This window comes from Balaenoptera musculus, chromosome 16, assembly GCF_009873245.2.
Source record: "Balaenoptera musculus isolate JJ_BM4_2016_0621 chromosome 16, mBalMus1.pri.v3, whole genome shotgun sequence".
NCBI lineage: Eukaryota > Metazoa > Chordata > Mammalia > Artiodactyla > Balaenopteridae > Balaenoptera > Balaenoptera musculus.
Genome location: NC_045800.1, coordinates 65,159,587 through 65,184,091, shown reverse-complemented (window position 1 = coordinate 65,184,091; position 24,505 = coordinate 65,159,587). Strand labels below are relative to the sequence as shown.

General features: G+C 38.7%; 1 protein-coding gene across 2 annotated transcripts in view; it reads left to right on the top strand.

Annotated features, from left to right (window-relative positions):
- DDX50 (DExD-box helicase 50) overlaps nucleotides 1-17,840 on the top strand; it is a 32,011-nt gene extending 14,171 nt beyond the window's left edge. The window contains exons 8-15 of one of the 2 annotated variants that reach the window (XM_036829522.1): nucleotides 186-335; nucleotides 8,167-8,328; nucleotides 9,755-9,874; nucleotides 10,632-10,705; nucleotides 10,929-11,088; nucleotides 12,777-12,911; nucleotides 14,009-14,053; nucleotides 17,364-17,840. In XM_036829522.1, the coding sequence (XP_036685417.1) occupies nucleotides 186-335; nucleotides 8,167-8,328; nucleotides 9,755-9,874; nucleotides 10,632-10,705; nucleotides 10,929-11,088; nucleotides 12,777-12,911; nucleotides 14,009-14,053; nucleotides 17,364-17,624 (1,107 nt within the window). In that variant the 3' untranslated portion in view covers nucleotides 17,625-17,840. The remainder of the gene's footprint in view (nucleotides 1-185; nucleotides 336-8,166; nucleotides 8,329-9,754; nucleotides 9,875-10,631; nucleotides 10,706-10,928; nucleotides 11,089-12,776; nucleotides 12,912-14,008; nucleotides 14,054-17,363) is intronic. The other variant, XM_036829523.1, reaches the window with a different exon arrangement.
- Nucleotides 17,841-24,505: the final 6,665 nt, after the last annotated feature.

Here is a 24,505-nt window from a genome sequence, read left to right as displayed (position 1 = left end):
GTATACTACAATTTGCTTATCCTTTCACCTACTGATGGCTGTTTTCAAATGGGGTTGGGGAGAATCGTTGTCTTATTGTCTTCCAGGAAGGCCAATTCTTGAACAAATAGAAAAAAAAATGTCCAAGAGAAATCTTTTTCAATAATTTTAATGAAGCAGATATTTGATATTTTCTTTCTTCAAAGCATCTGGCCATCCAGTGCCATTGGTCTCAGAGGCCAGCAGTTATTGGAGATGTCCTTCAAGTCTACAGTGGGTCTGAAGGGAGGGCTATTATCTTCTGTGAGACAAAAAAGAATGTAACTGAAATGGCCATGAATCCACACATAAAACAGGTACGTCTTTTTTCATGCTTTCTCTAATTGAGATTATAGGTATGAATCACTGAGCAAAAAAAAATCATGTCCTTTGTGGACTAGGTTTGATAGTCATTCTTGGAATTGAATCTCATTCAGAAAGAATTTATAGCCAGCCTCTCATGATCTGTTAAGTCAGGATAGAATTCTATCCGTTTTCATCAGAAGTTTTCTTAAAACTTTGCAGATGTGATCTTGAAAATACAAAGAGTGAAACAAAATGAGTTTCTGTGGGTAAGAGTGGGTAATATTTTAGAGTTGTGTATAAGAAGAATTGCAAATATTTATTGAATGAATGGATCAGAACACTAAATCCATGTGTTTTTTTTCTGTTAACTTTTTATAGTAGAAAATTTCAAACTTATACAAGACATACACAGAAGTTGACAGTGTAACGATGTGTTCATTTTCCAGCTGCAACAATTATTTTATTTCATCCAAATGCCCACTCACTTCTTGCTCCTGAATTATCCTGATGCAAACCCTAGATAACATGTTATTATGCCCATAAATATTTGGGTACGTATCTCTAAAGGAAAAGGATTATTATTATTATTATTTTTTTAATAAATTTATTTATTTTTATTTTTAGCTGCACTGGATCTTCGTTGCTGCGCACAGGCTTTCTCTAGTTGCGTCAAGTGGGGGCTACTGTTCGTTGTGGTGGACAGGCTTCTCATTGCGGTGGCTTCTGTTGTTGTGGAGCACCAGCTCTAGGCACGCAGGTTTCAGTAGTTGCAGCACGCAGGCTCAGTAGTTGTGGCTCACAGGCTCTAGAGCGCAGACTCAGTAGTTGTGGCGCACAGGCTTAGTTGCTCCGCAGCATGTGGGATCTTCCTGGACCAGGGCTCGAACCCGTGTCCCCTGCACTGGCAGGCGGATTCTTAACCACTGCACCCCCAGGGAAGCCCTATTATTGTTTTTCTTAATTTATGTTTTTGGCTGCGCCACGTGGCATGTGGGATCTTGGTTCCCCAACCAGGGTTCGAACCCGTGCCCCCTGTAGTGGAAGCGTGGGGTCTTAACCACTGGACTGCCAGGGAAGGCCAGGAAAGGGTTATTTTTTAAAAAGCTCACAATATGGGCTTCCCTGGTGGCGCAATGGTTGAAAACCTGCCTGCCAGTGCAGGGTACAAGGGTTCAAGCCCTGGTCTGGGAAGATCCCACATGCCGCGGAGCAACTAAGCCCATGCGCCACAGCTGCTGAGCCTGCGCTCTAGAGTCTGCGAGCCACAGCTGCTGGGCCCGCATGCCACAGCTACTGAGGCCCGTGCATCTAGAACCAATGCTCCACAACGGGAGAGGCCACTGCAGTGAGAGGCCCGCGCACCACAGCAAAGAGTAGCCCCGCTCGCCGTAACTAGAGAAAGCCCGCGCACAGCAACAAAGACCAAATGCAACCAAAAGTGAATAATAAATAAATAAACAAACAAAAAACACTCACAGTACTGTTATGACATCTAAAAAATTAATAGTAATTAATATCTTCAAATATAAATTAGTCTTCAGATTCTCAATTGCCTCATACATGCTCTGTTTTCTCTTCTGTAGTTTGTTTTTTGGAACCTGGATCCAAATAAGAGTCTTATGTTGTGTGATTTCATTAAGTCTCTTCAATATATGGATTCTTCCATCTGTTTTTTTCTTGTAGTTCTTTTTATTATTGTTTAAGAAACCAAGTTTTCATAATCTAGAGTATTGCTTCCCTGTGATATAATTTAACATGCTCTTCTGTTTTCTGTATTTTCTATAAATTCAGGTTTGTTTGTTTGTGGCAAAATTATTTCCTAGGCAGTGGTGCACTTCCATCAGGAGGTATATAATGTGTAGTTCTTTCTCTTTTTGTGATGTTAACATTCATTGATAATAACACCATTGGTCCTTGTGTCAGTGTCTCTCCAGTTTTTTTTGTTGTCTGTCACTTGTTATCTAGAAGATTCCCAAGGAAGGGCTCATGGAAACAATATTCACTATTGATAATAGCTTGTTTGTAACTTTATACCTTAAAAATCATTTTGGATAGGTATAACATTCTTGGTTCATATTTTCTTTCCTTCAGTATCTTAAATATGTTTTTCCATTGGAATAAAGCATACTATAATAAAAAGTCTGATGCCAGTCTGATTTTTTTTTCCCCCTTATAAGTGATTCGGTTTTTTGCCTGACTACAAAAGCTTTTTTCCCTTTTCTTTAAAAATCAGTAGTTTTACTAGAATATATTTTGGTGGTGTTCTTCTGAGTACACAGTGTACACAATTTGTAGTTTCAAATATATGTATTTTTTAATTTCAGCAAAATTTTCTTGAATCCTAATTTATTGGTATTTGGTTTGTCTGATTGTTTTGGTTTTTTTCTTTAGGGACTCTTGTTATATGTATGTTGGCTCATTTTTCCTCTATCCTTTGTCTCTTTATCTCAAATCTTTTTTATCTTTTTCTTTATTTCAATTTTCAAAATTTTCAAAATTTCAAAATTAAAGCATCATCTGTTGTGTTTAATCAGTCTTGTATTTCTTCCAATAGAGTCTTCATTTATGAAAAGTCTTTGTCCTTTGTTTCTACTTCTTTTTTTTTTTAAATAAATTTATTTATTTATTTTTGGTTGGGTTGGGTCTTTGTTGCTGCTGCACGCGGGCTTTCTCTAGTTGCAGTGAGCGGGGGCTACTCTTCACTGTGGTGCGCAGGCTTCTCATTGCAGTGGCTTCTCTTGTTGCAGACCGCAGGCTCTAGGTGCACGGGCTTCTGTAGTTGTGGCATGTGGGCTCAGTAGTTGTGGCTTGTGGGCTCTAGAGCGCAGGCTCAGTAGTCGTGGCTCACGGGCTTAGTTGCTCCGCGGCATGTGGGATTTTCCCGGACCAGGGCTCCAACCATGTCCCCTGCCTTGGCAGGCGGATTCTTAACAATTGTGCCACCAGGGAAGTCCCGCCCTGTTTGTTTTTATGTGAGAACTGGAGATTCAAAGACAATGCAGCCACCATCTTCTCCAGTGTCATTTTAATTAATTGTGTAACTTTAGCTTTGTATCCAGTAAAAACAGAGACTCTAAATAGTGAAAGAATGTTGAAGAGTAGTTAATTTACCTTTCCTTACTTTGCTTTAGAACACTCAGCAGCAGCTGTCTTGCAGAGCTATTGTTTTTTTCTTTTGTTTGTTTGTTTTTATATATTTATTTATTTATTTATTTAATTTTTGGCTACATTGGGTCTTCGCTGCTGCACGCGGGTTTTCTCTAGTTGCTGAGAGCGGGAGCTACTCTTTGTTTCGGTGCACGGGCTTGTAATTGCGGTGGCTTATCTTGTTGTGGAGCACGGGCTCTAGGCACGTGGGCTTCAGTAGTTGTGGCACACAGGCTTCAGTAGTTGTGGCTCGTGGGCTTTAGAGCACAGGCTGAGTAGTTGTGGCGCAAGGGCTTAGTTGCTCCGCAGCATGTGGGGTCTTCCTGGACCAGGGCTCGAACCTCTGTCCCTTGCATTGGCAGGTGGATTCTTAACCACTGCACCACCGGGGAAGTCCCTTACTTGTACTTTAAATATTGGCGTTCCTCAGAGTTCTAACCTCTGTAATTGTTTCTTCTCACTTAACATATTCTTTCTGAGCATAGTGATTAGTTGTACTTTGGAGTCTGACAGATCAAGATTTTTTTTTCTTTTAACTCTTTTTTAAAAAATATTTATCTATTTATTTGGCTGCACTGGGTCTTACTTGTGGCACGCAGGATCTTTTTTAGTTGTAGCACGTGAACTCTTAGTTGCGGCGTGCGGGATCTAGTTCCCCGACCAGGGATCGAACCCGAGCCCCCTGCATTGGGAGCGCGGAGTCTTAGCTGCTGGACCACTGGGGAAGTTCCCAGATCTGGATTTAAATCCCAGTTGTGTTACTTACTAGCTGTATAACCTTGGGCAAATAACTTCCTATTTCAGTGCCCATGTTTCCTCTTTAAAAAGTGGTATTAGGGACTTCCCTGGTGGTCCAGTGGTAAAGAATTCGCCTTCCAGTGCAGGGGACACAGGTTCCATCCCTGGTCAGGGAACTAAGATCACACATGCTGCAGGGGCAGCTAAGCCCACGCGCCTCAATTACTGAGCTCGCATGCCTCAACTAGAGAGCCTGCACACCGCAAACTACAGAGCCCACGCGCTCTGGAACCCACGTGCCCTGGAACTCACGTGCCACAACTAGAGAAGAGAAAAACCTGCATTCCACAACTAGAGAGAGGCCCGTGTGCTGCAACGAAAGATCCCGCATGCTTCAACAGAGATCCTGCCTGCTGTAACTAAGACCCAATGCAGCCATAAATAAATAAATAAATAAATGAATAAATAATAAATCTTAAAAAAAAAGTGGTATTAAAAATTTTTTTATACTTTTAAGACTTAAATAAAATCATTTAAAGTATTTAGTATAGTGCTTTTATAATAAGCAGTCAATAAGTGTAGAAATATAGAAGTATAGAGATGTGTATAGATAAATATATCTAATCACTCCTGGTTCCAGTCATTGTGTATATGCTGATGATGTCCAAATCTTTTTCCAGGTTAGCTCTGTCTCCAAAATCTAGACTTGTGTTTATCATACTGGCCACAGACACCCCAACCCACTGTGTACCTAAAATTGAGTTCATTCTCTTTTATACACTTATACCCACTCTGTCTCCAGCATTCCCTGTTGTTGAATGATACCCATAGTTCTAGCCAGAAATCTACGTATCACCCTTGACTTCTTTTCCTTCCTTTTGCCATCCAGGTAACTACAAAGTATTTTAGATTCTATTTCCTATGGTTTAAAATGGTCCATTTCTTCCCTACTTCTGTTGCAGGAGCTCAAAATCTGGGAGTCATATATATGGTTCTTTCCCTTATACCTCATTTCCACTCCCTTCACCAAGTCCTCCCAATTTCATATACTAATATTTATTTTTTTCTTTTTTCTTTTTTTTGGCTGTGTTGGGTCTTTGTTGCTGTGCACAGGCTTTCTCTAGTTGCGGCGAGCAGGGGCTACTCTTTGTGGTGGTGTGCGGGCTTCTCATTGCGGTGGCTTCTCTTGTTGTGGAGCATGGGTTCTAGGCACGCAGGCTTCAGTAGTTGTGGCACGTGGACTCAGTAGTTGTGGCGCATGGGCCCTAGGGCACGTGAGCTTCAGTAGTTGTGGTGCACAGGCTTAGTTGCTCTGCAGCATGTGGGATCTTCCTGGACCAGGGATCGAACCTGTGTCCCCTGCATTGGCAGGTGGATTCTTAACCACTGTGCCACCAGGGAAGTCCCTGCTAATAGTTCTTGAATTCATTTACTGCCTAGCCCCCACTTACCTTTCCAGCCTCATCTTATCACACTTTTCCCTTATTTTTGCACTCTCACCATACCTGCTATGTTTCCTGTCACCACAGGGCTCTTGTACTTGTAGTCTATCTTGCCTAGCAGCTCCCATCCTTCAGATATCAGTCCAGAGTACTTTTCTGTAAATTCTTCCTTGGCCCAAACTAGGTCAGGTTGTCCTCTTCTAAACGCCCTTTGCCTCTTAGACCCATGCATCTTGAGTTACACTTGTTGGCTAAATTTATTTGTGTGCCTAATTACTTGATTAATGCCCATTTCCTCGACCGGAGTATCAAGACGATGAGGATAGAGAAAGTTTTAATTTTTGTTTGCCATTTTATCCCTAGTACCTGATGTGTAGATTACCACATATTTGTTAAATGAATAAATGGTCGTTGCCACTGCCTCAGTGAGGCCACTGATATCTCTCCTGAATTTCTACAACAGTCTGCTATCTGAGTCTCCCTAGCTTTTGCCTTGCCCTTGTCTAATATATTCTATACATTGTAGCCAGAATATTCCTTCTAGAATACAAGTATGTTCATGAAAATTTTCTGCTTACAATCATTTAATTGTTCCATATTGTCCTCAGGATAAAATTCATATTCCTTTTCAGTCTCATCTCTCACCACTTCTCCTTTTAACTCTGTGCTTCAGCAATACTCAAATATTTGTAGTTCCCCAGAAACATTAATTATATGTGATATTTCTTCTTCCTGGAACTCCCTAACCTCCTCCTTTTTTTTTTTTTTTTTTTTTTAACCTGACTACTAGTTCCTTGTTATCTGTCAGGTCTCAGCTTCAGTGCTGCCTTCCCTTCAAACTAGAGTGAGTTAGGTTCCCCTCTTAGGTATTTCTATAGCACCCTGCACCTTCTTATAGCACATATCATACTGTATTGAAAATACTTGTCAACTTGTCTGTCCCAGGGTCGTTTCTTTATGATTGTTCCAGAACCTGGCATAGTACCTGGAGCATAGCAAGCGCTCAGTGAATTCACTCATGAATGCGTTATGCTTAGATGCTGCAGTTTAGATACTGTTGGGGTTAAATCATTGTTATGAACTTTTAACTTTTCATAGTGGCTAAGAATACTAGGAAATTTATTTGTAATACTAGGAAATTATTTGCAGCATACATGGAAGATCAACCCAGTATAAATGGTTCACCTTCACTGAAAATTACAGAAATGTGAATTAGAACAACATTGGGAAATCATTTTTGCCTATTAGATTTACAAGAATTATAATGATTCATAGTATACAGGTGGGCGGTATATATATATATTTTATATATATATATGTGTATATATATATATATGGGGGTAAGATGAAATAAATACTCATAGAATGTTGAAGAGTAAATGGGCACAATTTCTTTTTAAGTTGAAGTATAGTTGATTTACAATATTGTGTTAATTTCTGCTGTACAGCAAAGTGACTCAGTTATACATGTATATACGTTCTTTTTTATATTCTTTTCCATTTTGGTTTATCCCGGGACATTGAATATAGTTCCCTGTGCTATGCAGTAGGACCTTTTTGTCCATCCATTCTATATGAAATAGTTTGCATCTACTAACCCCAACCTCCCAATCCATCCCTCCCCCACCCCCCCTTCCCCTTGGCAACCACAAGTCTGTTCTTTATGTCTGTGAGTCTGGTTTCTGTTTGTTTGTTTACAACTTCTTTTTATAATACAGTTTTAATTTAATAGCAATAGCTATTAAAATGTTAAATGTTTATAATTTTTGACCCAGAAATTCAACTTCTAGATATGTAACCTACTGAAATATACTAAGGGGTCTGCAGTTGTAAGTACAAGGTTATTCGTTGTAGCATTGTTTCTGAAGATGAAAGTTTGGATCCTACCCAAATCAGTAGGGTACTGCTAAAATAAATGATACTGGGAACTCCCTGGCAGTCCAATGGTTAGGACTTGGCGCTTTCACTGCCAGGGCAGGTTCAATCCCTGGTCAGGGAACTAAGATCCTGCAAGCTGTGTGGCATGGCCAAAAAAAAGATACTGCAGCCATATGAAGAAATCATGTATAGTTTTAAAAAATTAAGTAGCTGTATATCTATAGATGTAGAAGAATGGCTAAGATATAAAAAATTTATAAAACAGGTTGTAAAACAGTACATATATAGTAAGATCCCATTTTTATAGGTGAATACAAAAAATTATATGCTAGGATTTGTGAGGGGTCTGTGTGTGTGTATGTATTTAAAAAATAATATGCGGAGGAATATTCACCAAACTGTTAGCAGTTAATTATTAGGAGGCTGATATTAAGGGAAGCTTTTGCATTTTATGTTAAATGTTTTTCTGTAATGTTTGATTTTTTAAAAACAATAAGCATGTATCTTTATAATTATCAGAAGGTAAGATTTAAAAACAACAGCAACAAAAAAGAGCACAGACTGTATGGTGTTTGGTGCTATGAATTGCAAGTATGTGCTATACACTTACTTTTCCTTTTTTTTTTTTTTCAAATAGAATGCCCAGTGTTTACATGGCGATATCGCACAGTCACAAAGAGAAATTACACTGAAAGGTTTCAGAGAGGGTAGTTTTAAAGTTTTGGTGGCAACCAATGTGGCTGCCCGTGGTTTGGACATTCCTGAGGTTGACCTGGTGATTCAGAGTTCACCTCCACAGGTAGGAAAGGAGATTATTTCCCCCCAGTTTTATTGAAAAATAATTGACATACATCCCTGTATAAGTTTAAGCCATACAGCATGATGGTTTGATTTACATATGTTGTGAATTGATTGCCACAATAGCTTCAGCTAATATCCCTCTCGTCATGTAGGTATAAAAGAAGAAAAGAAAAAAGTAAAAAAAAGTGTTCTCTCTTTGTGAGGAGAACTCTTGCGCTACTCTCTTCACAACTTTCCTATACTATATCATATAGCAGTGTTAGCTATAGTCATCATGTTGTACATTACACCCATAGTACTTATTGTTTAACTGGACGTTTGTATCTTTTGACCACCTTCCTTCATTTCTCCCTCCCCCCACCCTCTGCTTCTGGTAACCACAAGTCTGATCTCTGTTTCTATGAGTTTAGTTTTTTGTTTGTTGTTGTTGGTTTTTTTTTAGATTCCATATATAAGTGAGATCATACAGTATTTGTCTTTCTCTGATTTATTTCACTTAGCATAATGCCTTCAAGGTCTAGCCATGTTGTCACAAATGGTAGGATTTCCTCTTTTTTTATGGCTGAATAATATTCCGTATGTATATGGTATATATATACATATATATACCATAACTTTTTTATTCATTCATCTGTTGATGGACACGTAGGTTGTTTCCGTGTCTTGACTATTGTAAATAATGCTGCTGTGAACATGGGGGTGCAGATATCTTTTTGAATTAGTGTTTTTGTTTCCTTTGGATATATATGCAGAAGTGGAATTGCTGGATCATGTGGTAGTTCTATTTTTAATTTTTTGAGGATCCTCCATACTGTTTTCCATAGTGACTGTACCAATTTACAATCCCACCAACAGTGCCCAAAGTTATCTTTTCTCCACTTCCACAGCAGCATTTGTTATCTTTTGTCTTCTTGATGATGACCATTCTAACAGGAATACCGTGATACCTCATTGTGTTTTTAATTTTCAAGGAAATGAGATTTGATTTTGAGAAAATAAGAGCAGCTATATAAATTGCTGTTTTATTTTTAAGACTTTGCTTATATATGAAAAATATGTTATCTTTTCTTGCTCTTAGCCATTTTGTGTTAGTGTGATGTTAAATTGATCAGAATCTGGTGCCTTTGCAAATGATTAACCTCTTTATTTGGATTTGAGGCATGGAATCATGCAAGGGAATTATAAAAAGTTGCCATGTAAAGAACCCTGGGATGGAGTGGATAAAAAGGTTTTAAATCCTATCCCCTTTATTGCAGAATTCAAGCATAAAAATTCTTTGGGATGTTGAAGAGAGCAACAGGATTGAAATAAAAATGTTATTATTGATAGTAGTAGTTTTGTTATTTTTCTTATTATTATTTGGATGCTGGAATGACTGTTTAATTTGCCAGATTTTTAAGAAGAGTTACCTCTTTTATTTCTAGGATGTTGAGTCCTATATTCATCGCTCTGGACGCACAGGTAGAGCTGGCCGGACAGGGATTTGCATATGTTTTTATCAACCAAGAGAAAGAGGTCAACTAAGATATGTGGAACAAAAAGCAGTAAGTGGAGTTAAATTATTTCAGGCTTATTATCTGAATGGTGCCTTAGAAAACAGATCTTTTTGTATTTGTTCTCACAATTAGATCTTTATAACTTTTCTCAGTTTAAGCTGCATTTGGATGTGAAGCATGTGGAGAGCTAAATTTATATTAGCTGCAAGACTTTGTTTTAATACAGCTTTTATTGTGAAGACAGAAGAGCTGACTTTCTCATTTTTCCCTTGAACCTCTCCCTTGATACTAAAATCAGAAGTGCATTGTGATTTCAGTACCTCTTAGTCCCGTATTGTAAACGGATGATTGTGACATTGTCTTGGTGTAATAGTTAAGATTATATCGAGTAATGGTACACTAACCAGTTTCTATAAGAAATTACACATTTTTTGTGGTCTGGAGTTTTTGTGGTATTTCACATTTTTCCTATTTTTATGATGTGTGTTTTCATACAGTGTTTCATATACTTTGTAAAATGAGGATAATAAGAAAAAAGTTGATTGATATAAACAGCATCCTTTTCTTTTCTTTAAATCAGCTTTATTTTGCAACTGAAATTCCATGATTGTAACTAAGAGACAATTCAAAAACATTTTTTTTCTCTTTCTAGAATTTGTAATTGATGATTTATTAGAAAATCTTTTGGTCTGCTAGGGCTTGGAAATCTTTAAGTCCAAGAAATGGAAATTCAGCAAACTAGATTAATTTAGGAATTAAGTGTAAAGACTTCCATTTTTCTTTAATGTAATTCTTTCATTTTCAGGGAATTACTTTTAAACGTGTAGGTGTTCCTTCTACAATGGATTTAGTTAAATCTAAAAGCATGGATGCCATCAGGTATGCTTTCTGACCTTGCTGAATGATTTTTTTCTTTTGTATTAGGCTATACATCTTTAAGCTCTCCTAGTTCACATATCAGAAAATTTAATCACCAGTTTTACCAGCAGACATTTAATTATATTAAAATATGAAAACGTTTCTCTCTTTTCCCATTCATTCTCTTATCTTTAATTTTTCCCCTTTGTCTTGACCAAGAAAATTTACTATTTTTAAACCATAGGTCTCTGGCTTCCGTTTCTTATGCTGCTGTTGATTTTTTCCGACCATCAGCTGAGAGACTGATAGAAGAGAAAGGGGCAGTGGATGCACTGGCTGCAGCATTAGCCCACATCTCTGGCGCATCAAGTTTTGAACCACGTTCTTTGATCACCTCTGATAAGGTAGAAATCTGTGAGAAAATTGCATGTGGTTGAGAAGGATTAAAATTGAACCATAGATATCTCTCTATCTGGAGGGAAATATAGGATATCTTCACTTTGCACAGTACTTTGTCAACTGAAACTTGCATACCAGAATCTGTTCCTCATTTTGTTTGCCATGAAGCCATGCAAATCGAGAAGTAGACTCTGTGCAGCTAACACAACACCATGCAAAGTAAGGATTGCTTGTATATGTGGAGGGTGTCTGTGTGTGTGTGCGTGTGTGTGTGTGTGTGTGTGTGTGTGTGTGTAAAAAACACCATCTGACCTGTCCCCCCTGCCGGGTCAGTATCAGATGTCAAAACAAACCATACCCAGAGCCATATATTCCCATTATAAAGGTATATTTTGCTCTCTGTAATTAGTAAGTAATCTGTGGGGTGATACTTTAGCACTGAGCAAACACCCTATCCCTAATAACCCACCAGGTACTTCTCAAGAAAACATTTAAACCATACTTTTTAAGCAAATATGAAGATAGACTTTTAAAGCTAAGAAGTATGTGAGAGGTAATTTAATCCCAACTTTTATCTAATAAAAGAATCCCTCTTTGGCAGATGGGTGATCTATCCTCTGACTAAATATCTTAGCAACAGGGTGTTAGTGGTTTGATATTTCTTTTATGGGTTAAACCAAAATCCACAGTCTTTACCATGAATGTCCTGTAGGGTCTTCCCTTGCTACCTCTTTGGCCTCATCTCCTATCACTCTCCCCTTGCTTGTTTTCAGCTACCCTAACCTACTTGCTGATACTCAAACATAAACTTAATCCTACAAAAGGCCTTTACACTTATTTGTACTGTTTTGAACGTTCTTTCCTTTTAATAACCTTGGCTCTCTCCTTCATTTCATTCAGGTTTCTACTCAGATACCACCGTATCAGAGAAGTCTTTCCTCATCATACTGTCTAAGATAGCTTACCCCTCCCTTTACTCTCTATTTTCATTTTCTTCCCCTGCTTTCTTTTTTTTTCATGATTCTTATTGCTATCTGACATTATATTTATTTCCTTATTTGTTTACTGTCTCCTCTCCCACCATTATCCACTGCCGCCATGCCAACCCCCTGCCACACACACACTAGACTGTAACCTCCGTGAGACAAAGGACTATTTACTGCTGAATCTCTAGCACCTAGAGCATCTCTGGCACATACATAGGGGGCACTCAAATATTTGTTAGATGACTGCCTCCCTGTATCTTCTTCATGTTGATCCTTTTGTTGTCCAGTGAAGTTCTACAGAACAAGTAATTTTTGCTTATGTAATAATCCTTCAGAAGTTTAAAGAGGTTTATGTCCTCTTGTTTTTCCACTCAAAGCTAACTTTGGTTCCTTCAGCATTTCCTTAATTCTCCACTACCTTATCTTTTCTCTGATGCTCTAGTTTGTTTAATTTCCTCTTAAAGCATGATGGTTAGAATTAAATGTAGTCTTTACAGCAATGTATAGAAGAATGGTACTTTCAGTTATCTATAAACATTAGTCTTCTATTAATATAGTTTCAAAGAAGTTATTTTTTTAGCAGTCATGTTATACTGTTGGCTCATAAGAAGTGCATGGTTAAGTCAAAAAGGGCTGTCAAGTTAGAATGTCATTGTCCTGCTGCTGCTGCTTTTTTCCCAAACATAATGTGACTTTTATTCCTTAAGGGGTTTGTGACCATGACTCTGGAAAGCCCAGAAGAAATACAGGATGTTAGCTGTGCTTGGAAAGAACTTAACAGAAAGCTGAGTAGTAGTGCCGTGTCCCAAATTACCAGAATGTGCCTCCTAAAAGGAAATATGGTAGGCTTTTCTAGACAACTGCCGTACACGATTATAAACACTAGCAGATTCTTTCTTTTTTTTGAAGCCTAATGGGATGTTCTCCATGTGTTAGTATGTTTCCACTTGTAAATTTGGGGAGTTATTTAAGTAACCCATTCCTCTAGAAAGCTGTAAAGTCATTCTGCTTAATTTGACTAATATCCGAGTTTTCTAAGTTTCTGCCTTTGTATACATATTACATGTGGTTATGTGTGTTTATTTTCTAAGATTAAGTAACTTATAATTGCAACAGCTAAACAGCTCTATTTTTTGGAGAATACACAATATTGGTTTTTAAGTGGCCTGCTATTGATTGTTAATGAGGATAATAAAGTGAATTAAGTATTTTCATACAATTATGAAATAGCAAAGTTAAGACCATCTGTAATATAAGTGACTGATTTCTTCTAATGGTTTTGAGAAAAGATGTCATATTTATTCATCTCACTTGGCAACATAGGTTCATTCTAGTCTATAATTTATTAGCTCATTTATTGGAAATAGTTATCTTTCTCAAATTTAATATTACTTACCTTCAAAAAAGATCTGTGGCAAGTATGAGACAAATATGTACATTCAGAAAAAATGTGGAGGGGAAGGAAAATATACCAAGGTCCTTAGTGCAAAGCTATACTTCAATATTAAATTAACTTCCAACTTACCAGCAACCAAAACCAAAGAGGAAGCATCTTAGGTTACTTCATTCTCGGTATCTGATAAACATTTCAGCTCTTTACGAGAGAAAGTTTCTGGCACTAAATTTTTAAAGGAATTTATTAGACGGGTCATTTTACAAGGGACATGGAACATTATAGTGTCTACAAAAACTTTTCTAGAGAATACTATAGATTCTCAGTAGTAGTCAGTTCTTATTAGATACTGGTCTACTTTTAGATTTAGGAAGTACGATTAGCAGCCATTCTGTGTCATGCATTATTATATATTAGCTGGTTTAATCCTATAGGCAATCATGGGACAAGCTTAATCTTTTCTTAGCTAATGTAAGATCACAAGCAGATATTTTAAAAAATCAACTCATATGCATCTAAATAAAAATGTTTTCATTTTGCTTTTAGGGTGTTTGCTTTGATGTTCCCACAACTGAGTCAGAAAGGTTACAGGTATTTAAAAAAAAAATTTTTTTTTAATAAATTATTTATTTTATTTTTGGCTGCATTGGGTCTTTTTTTTTTTTTTTAATTTATTTTTGCCTGTGTTGGGTCCTCGTTGCTGCATGCGGGCTTTCTCTAGTTGCGGCGAGCGGGGGCTACTCTTTGTTGCGGTGCGCGGGCTTCTCACTGCGGTGGCTTCTCTTGTTGGGGAGCACGGGCTCTAGGTGCGCGGGCCTCAGTAGTTGTGGCTCGAGGGCTCTAGAGCGGAGTCTCGGTAGTTGTGGCGCACGGCCTAATTGCTCCGCGGCATGTGGGATCTTCCCGGACCAGGGCTCAAACCCGTGTCCCCTGCATTGGCAGGCGGATGCTTAACCACTGTGCCACCAGGGAAGTCCCTGCACTGGGTCTTCGTTGCTGCACACGGGCTTTCTCTAGTTGCGGCGAGTGGAGGCTGCACTTTGTAGCAGTATGTGGGCTTCTCATTGCAGTGGCTTCTCTTGTTGCAGAGTACGGGCTCGAGGGCGCGCGGGCTTCAGTAGTTGTGGCTCGCGGGCTCTAGAGCGCAGGCTCAGTAGTTGTGGTGCACGGGCTTAGTTGCTCCACGGCATGTGGGATCTTCCCGGACCAGGGCTCAAACCGTGTCCCTTGCATTGGCAGGCGGATTCTTAACCAGTGTGCCACCAGGGAAGCCTGGTATTTAAATAGTTAATAGTTAATAGTTGAGTATGTTTCTTAATAGTTGAGTATGTTTCTCTAAAAGATAGGGGTTAAAAATAACATAGTCATAATATCATTATGATATTGACTTAGGCTAAATACCTAAATCAGTTAACAATTCCTTAATAAAATAATAATAAATAATAAATATCCAGTCTGTATCATAACTTAAAACATTTAAAAATTATGAATAATTTCAAATGTGAAAAAATAGAATTGCATACTGAATCCTCACGTACCCATCGCCCAGCTTCCGCACTTATCAAGTCGTGGCCAATTGTGTTTCATGTCTACTTCCATCCACTTCCCCACTCTCTCCTGTATTCTTTTGAAACAAATTCTAGGAAGTCTATCATTTCAACCATAAATATCTCTATATACCTAAAATACTAAAAACACTTTCAAAAAACACAATCATAATACCATAACTAAACCCCCCAAAATAATAGTTCCTCAATATTATCCAATTTTCTATTTAAATTTTCCCTCTGTCTCCTACATATTTTTAAATATAAGAAGGTCCATAAGGTTCATACATTGTAATTTGATGTTTGTCTCGTTTTCTTTATAGGTTCTCCTTCCTTTCTCTCTTTCTTTAAAAAAATTTCCCTTGTATTTTTTTTTTTTTTTTTTAAAGGAATTCCTTTATTTTTATTATTTATTTATTTATTTATTTATTTTTGGCTGTGTTGGGTCTTCGTTTCTGTGCAAGGGCTTTCTCTAGTTGCGGCAAGCGGGGGCCACTCTTCATCGCGGTGCGCGGGCCTCTCACTATCGCGGCCTCTCTTGTTGCGGAGCACAAGCTCCAGATGCGCAGGCTCAGTAGTTGTGGCTCACGGGCCCAGTTGCTCCTTGGCATGTGGGATCTTCCCAGACCAGGGCTCGAACCCGTGTCCCCTGCATTAGCAGGCAGATTCTCAACCACTGCGCCACCAGGGAAGCCCTCCCTTGTATTTTATCTGTTGAAGAAAGAGATTGTCCACTAGATTCCTACACTGTGGAATTTGTCTATTACATCCCTGTGCATATTTATGTACATATTTTGAAACAAAAATGGGATTATTTGGTTTTTAAAGTCTTTTTACAAATTCAGAATATATTGTAAACACATTTCTTTGTCAACTGTACAGTTACTTGTTTTTATTGGCTCCCTGGCATTTGGCCACCCGGGTGGCCAACTGAATCAATGTCCTATTTTCTGACATTTAGATTATTTATAATACTAATATTCTGTTATAAACAGGTAAGCCTTAAATGTTGGCATTTAAGGTCAGCCTTAAATGTTGGCATAGCTAACTCTTTATACATTGCCATGTTTGTCTCTTTAAGATGAACTTCTTAAGATGTCTGCCTGGCCAAAAGGTGTGTGTATTTTTAAGGCTTTGGTCATATATTGCCACCGGTGGTGTGTGTGGCTGTTTGTCTCTGCTCACTCTTACCTGTAAGGTATTTTAATATTAACTTGCCTTGGCAACTTATGATCACAATGAAAAACAGTTAATGTAGCAGGATATGACATACCAATGTTTTTATGAGCTGCAATGATTTTTATATCTTGAGTTGTTTACCCCGATACCAAATTGTTTCCAATGGCTACATTTTTTAGTCCCTGGCTGGTGTTGACAGATTTTTAATCTCAGCTCACACTCCTTGCTTCTGTCAATATATCTGCTGAAAACAATGTACTACTTATTAGTGACTTACTCGTTTTGTGCTGAGAAACCGGTGCTCTCTTTTAAAATGTATAAACTGAGTAGGAATTTAGAGTCCCAAAATCAGCCTGAAAATTTCTCCTGAGACTAAAACTTAGCTTTTAGAAACTTTTTTTTGGGGGGGTGGGGGCATTGGGGAGGGGAACCAAGCTTTGTATTGTTATGTTAAATTTGAGATTTAAATTTTACCAGGATCGATTTTTTTCATTTTTAATGACATTTATTTTCTTTCTAATTTTACAAGCAGTACACGTTTATCGCAGACAACTAGAAACACATGAAAGCATAAAGTAAAAAATAACAAGCACTCATAATCCTCACCCCCTAGAGATAACCACTATTAGCATTTTGAAGCATTTCCTCCCATTGTCTGCATTTTTTAAAAAATTGAAGTATAATTGACCTACAAAACTGTGTTAGTTCCAGGTACACAATAGAGTGATTCAGTATTTCTATATATTACAAAATGATCGCTGTGATAAGTCTAGTTACTTGTCACTGTTCAAAGATACTACAATATAATTGACTATGTTCCCCATGCTGTACATTTCATCCTTGTGATTCATTTATTTTGTAACTGGAAGTTTGTACCTCTTGATCTCTCTTACGTGTTTCACTCATCCCCCCACCTCCCTCTCCTCTGGCAGCCACCTGTTTGTTCTCTGTATCTGAGTCTGTTTCTGTTTTGTTTGTTCATAAAACTTAGAAACTTTAGTGAATGAACTTTGAATATGTTTTTGTTTTCTGGTCTTCAGTTTTGTTCTAGATACTTTGAACTTAATGGCTAGATGGCCTTTAGCTAATGGATATGAAAAGAGTCTCCTGTATTCACGTGTTTGCTTATGGTTTCTATTTTGCATTTATATTAATCCTGTAAATTATCCCAACAGGCAGAGTGGCATGATTCAGACTGGGTACTCTCAGTGCCAGCCAAGTTGCCTGAAATTGAAGAATATTATGATGGAAACACATCTTCTAATTCCAGACAGAGGAGTGGCTGGTCAAGTGGCCGGTCAGGTGGTCGACCTGGTGGCCGGTCAGGTAGACAGAGTCGACAGGGGAGTCGGTCAGGAAGTCGACAAGATGGTAGAAGACGAAGTGGGAACAGAAATCGATCAAGAAGCGGGGGCCACAAACGGAGTTTTGACTGAGATAGTTAATCTTCCAGTGTGAGCTTGCCTGTTTCTGCCTAATCATGTACATTATCCACCAAAAATTAGGTCATCATAGTTGAGGTCTGTGTCTGCTTTTGGCAAAGAAGTTGGTTGTATTTTTTTAAAAAGTATTTCACAAGAATGGTTGTAAACAAATCTACTTATCCAGTTATACCTTTGAATAAAAAAACTTCCTCTTATTGTCTCTTTTCACTGTGCGTTAAGAATTTTCTCAATGTAATCTTTTAAAATTTCTTCTAAAATGTGGCAGTTAAGTCAATCTTAAGGTTACTTGCATTTTACAAAATGTGGTGTGTCTGTATTCAGATCACTCCTTCCATAGGATATATGGTAGAAAATAAGAAATCCCTTCTACATTAAAGGGCTGTATAGGCTGGTGACATGATTGGTTAGATGTAACATTTTAAATTTTAGATAAAGTTAATTAAAAGGTGTGCAAGCAGTGCATACTCAATAATCTATTCAACATGTATTGGTTGAATGTCTACTATGTGCCCATCACTATCCTAGTCCCTAGGGACATAGTAGTGAATAAGGCATGGTCACCATCTTCAAGGAACTTACAGTCTAAAGAAGCAATTATGGTTGAGATTAACACCTAATATTTAGGATGAAAGTAGGTATGGAATGCTAAGGATCTAGTTGGGGTGCACCTCACCAGCCTTAGGAGTCAGGCTTTTAGAAGAAGTGATACCCAAAAGGAGATGTGAAGCAGAAGTATAAGTTAACCTAGCCAGTTTAGTAGGGAGAGAGGGTTTGCAGTCAGAACAGTACAGGCACACCTTGTTTTATTGCATTTCGCAGATACTGTATATTTTACAAATGGAAGATTTGTGGCAATCCTGCGTTGAACAAGTCTATTGGTCCCATTTTTCTGACAGCATTATTTTTTTAATTAAGGTATGTACATTGTTCTTTTAGAGATAATGCTATTATACACTTAATAGACTCTAGTATTGTGTAATCATAACTTTTATATGCACTGGGAAGCCAGAAAATTTGTGTGACTCACTTTATTGCAGTATTTGCTTTATTGTGGTGGTCTGGAACTGAACCCGCAATATTTCCAAGGGATGCCTGTATATGCGGAGGCCCAGAGGCAAAGAATAGCACCGTTAAGTCTGAGGATCGCCAAATAGTTCAGTATGGCTTGCATGTGATAGAGGACAGGAATAAGGGAAGGAATTAGGCACCAGATTTTAAAGGTCCTGTGTGCATTTTTAAGGGGTTGAAATGTTTTCTTGAAGGCAATGGGGAATCATTAAAGAGTTTACAGTAAGGAGTAACATGATGAGATTTGTGTTTTAGAAAGATTACTGACTACACTGAGGAGATTGGATTGCAGAAGGGCCAGACTGGAGACTAGTAGCCCTCTTAAGATGCTGTCAGGGTAATCCAAGGTAGAGGTGATGGTGGTCTGCACTAATGATAGGTAACATATGTAGAGTAATGAGAACTGAGGCACTTGAGAAGTTGTTGCTTATGTAGAATCACACAGCTGGATAATATATAGTGGAGTGAAGATTTGAACGAAGTCTAGCTTCTGAACCAGTGCTCTTAACCACTGTGCTAGACAGTGTCAGTGGACTTTGAGGAACATGGATAGACTTCAGAGGTTTTTAGGAAATGGAATTGTTAGGACTTACTGCTTTGAATTGGAAGATAAGAGAGGCAGAATAAAACCTAGGCTTTGTCACTGAGATAGGTACTAGAACAAAGCAAGAAAAGTTATGTGGGGAGAGAGTAGGAATATGATTAGTTCAGGATTAGATGTATTTTAATATTGAGTAGTCCATGAGATATGGCAGAGGAGATAAACAGTAGGCAGTTGGATTTATAGGTCTGAAGCAGGAGAGAGATCTGTTCTAAAGATTTGGGAATAATAAACAAAAAATGGTAATTGTAGTTAAGTTAGTAGATGAGATGATCCAGGGAAAGTATAGTAAGGAAAGAGGGCTGAAAAGAACCCAGAGGCACACCAACGTACTTAACTGCATAGCAGAGGAAAGGGGATCCCACTGAGAAGGGATGACAAGAAGAAGGCATAAAGCCCAGAAATACAAGGCTTTCAAAGGAACCAGAAGACAAGTCTGAAATGGCCCTTGGATTTGGCAAAAAGACATTGACATGGGGAGCAACCATATTAAGAAGAGTATTGAGAGTAGAAGCTATTTAACTGTGGCTTAAGCAGGAAATGGGAGATAAAGCAGTAGGGACAACAAACATGAACACGTCTTCCAGAAATTTGGCTGTGAATTCAAGGGAAGAATAAGCTAAAGCTGGGCGTAGAAGAAAGGACATGAGATTGTAGTGAGAATTTTGTGTTGTTGGGGTGGAGAGATGAGGGAAGTTTGAGCATGTTGAAATACTAATATGGGAGGGAGCCAGAAAGGAGGGAGGAGGAGACAGAATGAATGTATGATGGAGCAAAATCCCTATGAGGACCCAGACGGATGAGCTCAAGCACACTGGAGATTTTAGCCTTAGATGGTAGAAGATGGTAGAAGCACATCTCTAACATTTTGTCAGAGGAAAGTATGATTATCATGTAGGTATTAAGGTAAAAAGTTGAGGGAGTGCCTGCCTGATGTCTGCTGTTTTTTTTTTTTTTCCTGTGGTATTTTTGCATGGTCATCCACTGAAGGTGAAGAGGGAAGTAGTAGGCTAGGAGATTTGAGGAAAGTGGAGAAATGCTCAGGTACTGACTACAGAGCGTGATGAAGAACTCCTCAGGCAAACTGGGGGTCACAGGCAGCTTTGAGGGTCCAGCTGAGATGAGAGACTGAATTTGTAGTGGCATTAGTCAGAGTGATTATGTGATTTCCTATGACAACACTCAGCATCGAGTTGTAGGAGTGGAGGTGGGAGACAGTTGATTGAGGATTGGGGTTTTGCTCTGTAAGATGAAAGGATGACAAAGTGAAGATGTTAAGGACTCAGCAAAAGTGATTAGAGTAATGGTCCAAGGAGTCTAGACTGCTGAGGGATTGAAGTGGAGATGGGTTGATAGCAGGGAGGACGTAGAAGGGGCACGGGAGTGAAGGTCAGTGAGGGCTGACTGAATTTGAGATTTCAAGAGTGGAGCAGTTGAGGAGAAGACAATTGCAGAGTATGGTAGTAGGCCTGTTGGGGGCAAAGGTTATTTCAGTTGAGGTGGTCAAAGAACTGAGAAGCCAGTGTTATGTGGGTGGTTTTCATGGACAGTGAAGTCCTCTCGAATGAAGACAAACAAGGACTGAGGAGGGAGAGGAAGACTAATCCAGGTGCCAAAATACCAGTAAGTGGTGGAGGTTGGTAAATTACCTGAATTAGCAGGGGGAAAAGGTGAGATTACCACAGATTTTCAAAGGGACCAGGGCGTTTATGTGAAAGTCAAGGACTAATAATCAGGAAACTTTGAGGAAGAGAGGAGGACACCAGTGTACACTGAATGTGAGGGAATAAGCAACATATGTATGAGAAAGCTATATGGGAGTATTTTCCAGTAAGAGCCAGATTTCAGTTAAACCAAGGAGGGAAGAAGGACTCTCAGTGCTGGATTGAGAAAGGGGGAAGTTTTGATTATAGCCAATGGGATTCCAGATAGCTATGACTGGGAGGAGGGGATCTCAGTTGCCTCTGCATCTGAGTAAGTGTGAGCTCTGTATTTATACCCAAGATGGAATAGGGGCTCCATTCCTACTGAGGTGCTTGGTTCTTCAGCACCTACTGCAGGTGCTGTGTACCTTCGAGGTCCCAGGCACTATGTTTGGGATATAAAAGTGAATAAGGAGTGCTCAGTCTCTGCCCTTGAGAGCTCACAATCTAGTGAAATAGATGGACACATAAACCTAGGTCCATGGCAGTGACTAAGTGTGATGATTTGAGAGCTCTGAACAAGGAAGCCTAGCTCAGCCCAGGAATGGGGGTGGGAGTTCAGAGAAAGCTTTTGGGCCATGATGACTGAATGTGAATTAAGTGAGGTAAAAGAAACAGAAGTGGGAATGTGCATCCAGGCAAAGGCACAGAATAGCTAATAAAACACAGCCTATGTATGGTGAACTGTAAGTAGCTCTTGTTGCCAGGATCTTAACTATGAGGAAAGCAGTGGTGAGAACACGACAAGTGTCATATCTTGTTTTTTTTTTAAAGTGTGATATCTTGGAAGGCTTCATGGGCCTTGTTTTGGACAGCCACTGAAGGGTTTCAGGGAGGACAGTGAAAAAGATAAGCATGTAGGTAAATGCCAGCAAGGGGGAGGATGGATTTAAGGGGTCCTCTTGCTAAAGGCTGGCTTCCCTATTAACAAGGAAAGGGGGACAGATCCTAAGAAGATAAAATACCTTTCCATGTCTTCTGAAAGAAGGAGGGGGCAGGGCAAATTCCTCACCAAATTCTCAGCTTTGGGCTGCATTCAGCCACTTATCTATACTCTTCTCCTTCTTCACAGAGCCCACCTTTTGGCTATTCAGAGCCTTCTGTTTGGTACTCTGTACTCTAATGTTGTGGTCCCTTAATATCTACTTGAATTTGAATCTATTACCCTGATCTTCAGCTTTTGAACTTGTAAATAATGTTTTATTCCCTTCAGCATTATAAATTTGAAAAATAAATTCACATTTAGGTGTGAATGTCTGAGAGCCTTCTCTCACATTATTTTTGTTTTGTATAATTTGGGAGTAGTGCTTAATAGTCATTTAAAAAAAACTATATTCCTTTTTTTTTTAACAATTTTTAAAATTTTTATTTATTTATTTTTGGCTGCATTGGGTCTTTGTTGCTGCACGCGGGCTTTCTCTAGTTATGGTGAGCAGGGGCTACTCTTCGTTGTGGTGCGTGGGCTTCCTCATTGCGGTGGCTTCTCTTGTTGCGGAGCACAGGCTCTAGGCATGTGGGCTTCAGTAGTTGTGGCACGCGGGCTCAGTAGTTGTGGCTCGCGGGCTCTAGAGCGCAGGCTCAGTAGTTGTGGTGCATGGGCTTAGTTGCTCCACGGCATGTCAGATCTTCCGGGACCAGGGATCGAACCCATGTCCCCTGCATTGGCAGGCGGATTCTTAACCACTGCGCCACCGGGGAAGTCCCAAAACTATTATACCTTTTAAAAAATATTATAATAGTAATATATGTCCATTGTTGAAAATTTGAAAAAATAGAGAAGCAAATGGAAGAAAATTAAAACCACCTATAATACCTCTCTCAGAGATAATTACTGCTAACATTTTGTGGTATAGACTTTTGAATTCACTGTGTGTGTGCGTGTGTGTATACAAACCGAAATAGAAATTCTCCCAATTTTATGAAAACATTTTACATCATCTACATCAGAGGAAACTGGTCCGGCAGAATCAATATTCAAGAAGTACTTGCCGTTTCCTATCAAATGGATATAAGTCCCATATATTCTACTTGTTACTGAATTTTGTACTGATGATTAGATTAAATACAGTAATTTAGCCACCTTTGAGCCAGAAAGGGCCTTTTGCATGTTTCCTCTTAGAATTTTGGCCTTGTGCCTATGTGCAGGTATGTTACAAAGGAATTTATATACTTTATAAGCCTTGACAAAAATTTTCCATTTAGTAGCATTTTGGGCTTACTCTGTTGCTGAACATCTGTTGGTAATAAAAATGTCCGTGCACTGTGTACAGCCGTATCATATACTGCAGTATCACATAATTTTGTGGTTTATTAACCAGACTGCAGGTTCCTAACTGCTTTCCTGCCTGGCCATACAACTAAAATTTATTTCAAAGGGTTTCTTCCTTATCCCATTACTAGTGGTAGGCTACTGTGTGCCAGGCATTGTCCAAAATCTTAAGGATACAAAGATAAAGAAATCAAAGCTCCTGGCTCAAGGATATCACAGTGTAAGTGAAAGCATCGTTGTATATTTACATAAATTTATCTTCTAAAAAATTGACACTGTGAAACACGAAAAATTTCCTTTAAACTGTCAGATTAAAAAATGTGCAGTAAAAACTAATCTTATGAAATACAGAAATAGAACTTCCAGCATTTTCCTTTGTCATAAAATGATTACATTTTGAATTGTCTTTCTGAAAACCTTGATGTACCTATGAGGTTTTTTTTCCCCCATGGTTTTATTTTATTTTTTTATTGAAGTATAGTTGATTTACAATGTTGTGTTTAGGTTAGTGATTCAGTTATACATCTATATGTATTTTTTTTCAGATTCTTTTCTCTTATAGGTTATTACAAAGTGTTGAGTATAGTTCTCCCTATGAGTTTTTTTTTTTTTTTTTTCCTTATGAGTTTTAATAGCTCTTATTTATTGTGCTCTGTGTGCCAGGCAATGCTAAACCTTTTTCATTCATTATCTTACTTAATTTTGTCAACTGATGAAGTAGGTTTTCTTATCCCCATTATGCATGAGAAACACAGGTTCAGGTTAAGAAATACATTTGTGATGTGTCCAAAATCACAGAGCAAATGGTGCAGGTTTTCAAAGCCAGGCAAGATTTCAACCCATTTTTAAAACCGATTTTATAATGCACTGGCTCCCAATTCTTTGCCTCACTTGTTCGTCACAGAAAGTTTAGCGATATTGTCACACATCATTCAACGAACCACTTTCCCTCAACCGCTTGAATGAGTATATGTCCAAATTCTGCAGGACTAAAGAGCCCCTGTATTTTCTAATAGAGGTCTACGTGGTTTGGGGATCCTTTCTACAGGTCCCAAGGCCGGCTTAGGTGCCTCTCCGTGCCTTCAAAACAACTGACACTCGTCCGTCTCCCACCAGCCCATAAAGCTTATTGAAGACAGGCTTCTGTGCTGAATCCTAACCTTGTTTCTCACACCTGACACGGTGAATGCTCAGGAGATGTGTGTTGAGTGCACGCATGAATGAATGACCA